Raw genomic sequence first — 3,449 nt, forward strand, 5'->3', positions numbered from 1 at the left:
TCTGTGTGTCGGGTCTCTTTCTCTCATTCTATCTCTTTTTTTTTTCTTCTGTCTTTTTTCCCTCCCTCCCTCTCTCCCTCTATCTCTCTTTCCTCTGGTTTTTCTCTTCTCCTTCTCTCTGTCTTAGTGGAGCTTTCCAGCCTCTCTCTCTGTATGACCAACTCCAAACTTGGCGAGCCTTGCTTCTATGTCATCGGCCGGACAGAGAATACGCGGTTGGTAGTCGTTCCTGTTAGTTCTCCATTTTTTTGTTTCTCTACATCTCTCTCTCTCTCTCTCTCTCTCTTTTCTTTCTCTATCTCTGCTTGCTCATAGTCAGCGTCTTAACTGTCTTTACTGTCTTACTAACTGTACTGGTGGGTATTTCCTACTCCTCGTTTGTGTTCCTCTGTCTCCACACTTGTCTGTCTGTCAGTCATGCAGAATCACTGTCTCGTAATTGTGTTGTGGTGTTGTGCAGTTGGGGGTCTTTGGGATTAAGGTATAGTATACTGTAGTATAGTTTGTACAGTATAGTATATTATAGTATAGTATACTGTAGTATAGTATAGTGTAGAAAGAAGATCAAGTGTGAATATGAAGTATGTGTAAAGTAAATTGAAGCTTTCTCACAAGACAGGTAACTTTGAGCAAACTACAGTATATGATTTACAGTGGCTTTCAAACTCCTTAAGTCAATGCCTACTGTTGCTAAAATAGTAATTGCAAAGTTGCCAAGTTTCTCTCTTGAGAACCAAGACCCAAGGGAACTGGCTGATTAAATAAAGGTTACAGTGGGAAAATTAGTTGATGTTAATTCCCAAAAGAGAATGAGCTAAAGGTTTTGAATAGTCTTCTGCCATTTTGAGCAAAGTTTGCTTTGAACAACAGCACTAACAAGCATGTCAGTCAGTGTTGAAAAGACCCCACTCTTAGTCTACTTGTGGTGGTTTCTTAGCTGAGACAATGGTTAGCTGATTTTGTGTTATATGAATACATGTTCAGAAAGAAATCTACCTCATGAGGGGTTGGCATGAATAGAATTTGATGTGAATGAATGGTAGCCATTTTAAAGTTGGTCACAGTGGCAGTAAGATTTGTAATGATGTGTTCTATGGAGCACACTGACTTCATTTGGAGTGGCGTACTGGTATTTTATTTCTGCTAGGATGAGACAGCTGGTACACTATTCACTTGCTAGTTTAGATGCTTTGCTTATGTGCTGAGATAATTGTTTCTAATACAAGAAAGTTGTGGCTGTCCCTCTCTCTCACCAACCCTCTCTCTTTCTCTCTCTCCCCTTCCTTATCTCTTTCTTTTCTTTCTTTCTTTCTATTATCTTACTATCTCTCTACCTCTCACTGTGTCTTCCTTTCTATCTCTCTCTTTTCTCCTTCTTTCTCTGCCTCTCTCTTTCTCTCTCCTCCTTTTCTCTCTCTCTCTCTCTCTCTCTCTCTCTCTCTCTCTCTCCCAGGTCAGCCTGTCCTTCCCCCCCTCTCTCCACCCCCCTCAGTCGCATCTGGTTGCAGTAGACAGGAGGGGTCGGAGGATATGGGCAGGGGAGAGGGGGAGGCCACAAGGTCAAAAGGTCAGGAGCCCCAGTTCTTCAGGGAGGCGAAGCCGGTCAGAGAGAAGACGTAAAGGAGGAGGAGGAGGAGAAGAGGGGAGGAGGCGGAGGAGGAAAATGAGCTACCCTGACTCTGCCGAAGTGACTCAGGACGAAGAGGAGGAGGGAGAGGAGGCTGGTCGGCCCAGCAGTCACCGGCGAGGTCAAAGGTCAAGATCACTGTCAGCCGGGGCAGAGCGGAGAAAGGGGAGGAGCTTACCCAGAAACACCCGGAAGAACCACAGCGATGATGAGGTCACAGTGAGGTCACAGTCGGAGCGAGGGAGAGAGAGAGGAAAAGAAAAGGGGAAAGAACAGAGGAGGGGCGGACTGAGAAAGAGTGGCAGCATGAAGAGGCTGAGATGGCTGGAGAGTCAGAGCGAAGGGGAAGAGGATCGCAGAGAGGAGGAAGGTGAGGAAGAGGATGATGAAGATGACGTATTTATGCCCATCCCCAATCAGAGACTGCCCAGGTCTAAACAAGGCCGGAGGCAGCAAGTGGAGGAGTGGGAGAGTGAGGAAGAGGAGGAGGAGGAGGAAGAGGTGAGGGAGGAAGATTGGGTGGAGCAGCAAGGCAGGAGGAGAGATGTTGAGGAGGAGGAAGGTGAACCTCAATGGGGGAGCGAGGGTGACGGGGGGACAGGGTGGGAGCGAGAGAGAGAGGGGGAGGGAGAGGTGGAGGTGGAGCAGCAGGAGGAGAGGGTGCGTGCATGGGCCTCCCAGGTACAGAGGGAGCGGATGCATGAGCTGGAGCTGGAGGTAGGCGGAGAGGGAGCGCCACGGAGTCCTGGCGTGAAGGAGCGAGAGGAGGAGGAGGAGGAGCAGGAGGAAGAGGAGGGCGAGAGCAGACCTCGCCGGACGCTGCCTCATGCTCTCTCTGGCCTCCCTGTCCTCCCCGTGGGGGCCAAACTGCAGCTCTACGTGCCCGTGCTCCCCCCGCTCGCTCACGAGGGGATCCCCGCCGCACGCCTCCAGCGCCGGACCTCGTCCAGGCTGCACCCGTTCTCCTTCCTGGGGTCACCAGGGTCCGAGGACGTGGAGTCGGAGTCCGGGGCCAGCGTGTCAGTCGCCAGCACCACCGCCGCCAGCATCTCGGGCCTCTCCCTGGTCCTGTCCGACAATCACGACCACAGGAAATACAAAACGCCCCTCCCTGGGCCCTGGCTCACACCCAGCCCACACACACTCCACCGGGTCATCCAGGGGAACCGCCCGGCCTGGACGCAAGAAGGAAGAGGAGGAAGAGGAGGAGGAGTGCCCAGGTTCATCCACTGATTAAACCCTTTAAAGGCTCGTTTGGTCGGTCTCATGGACCAGCCATGACCTCTGTGGACTTTTCAATTAATTTTTATTTTTGAGAGTTCGATTTTCTTCAATTTTGCATTAAAGGTGAAGGAATTGGAAGGAATTTAAAGGAGCAGTTGGTTGCTGTAGCTGGGCACCCTTCCCATTTCTCACATTGATTGCACAGTTTTTATTTCTCTCTTCAACCCTCACTGAAACGTTTGCTTCTGTTTAACTGTCCAAACACCTCTCTCTCTCTCTCTCTCTCTCTCTCTCTCTCAGTTTGTAAACTACTCAATCCTGTGTTGTGTGGAAAAAAAGTGTATTTTTCTAAACACTTCTCCTGTTCATTCTGCTAGTGAGCTCTGGTGTCATGTCACATCATGTCATATGTCATATATAGTTCTGGTACTTTTGGTTCTGGCCTCTGTTGTGTCTGTTGTGGTTCTTGTGTGGTGTTTAAAGCCACCCCCTCAGTGGGGTCTATAGCAATTCTCCAGGTGTGTATTCAGTGATACCTCGCCATAGAGAGCAATAAAAGGTTCCTGTCGGGTAGTTGTGAGTAGTACCCTAATGGTGC

The 3,449-nt window shown here is 49.6% G+C and overlaps 1 protein-coding gene across 1 annotated transcript in view; it reads left to right on the forward strand.

Moving 5' to 3' along the window:
* The window catches only part of LOC125293016 (membrane-associated guanylate kinase, WW and PDZ domain-containing protein 3), a 71,873-nt gene extending 68,424 nt beyond the window's left edge, over positions 1 to 3,449 (forward strand). Inside the window, 3 exon segments of the mRNA XM_048240622.1 lie at positions 461 to 481; positions 1,493 to 2,128; positions 2,276 to 3,449. Of these exon segments, the coding sequence (XP_048096579.1) occupies positions 461 to 481; positions 1,493 to 2,128; positions 2,276 to 2,860 (1,242 nt within the window). The 3' untranslated portion in view covers positions 2,861 to 3,449.

The sequence above is a fragment of the Alosa alosa genome, chromosome 4 (genome assembly GCF_017589495.1).
Source record: "Alosa alosa isolate M-15738 ecotype Scorff River chromosome 4, AALO_Geno_1.1, whole genome shotgun sequence".
In the NCBI taxonomy this organism is placed as follows: domain Eukaryota; kingdom Metazoa; phylum Chordata; class Actinopteri; order Clupeiformes; family Clupeidae; genus Alosa; species Alosa alosa.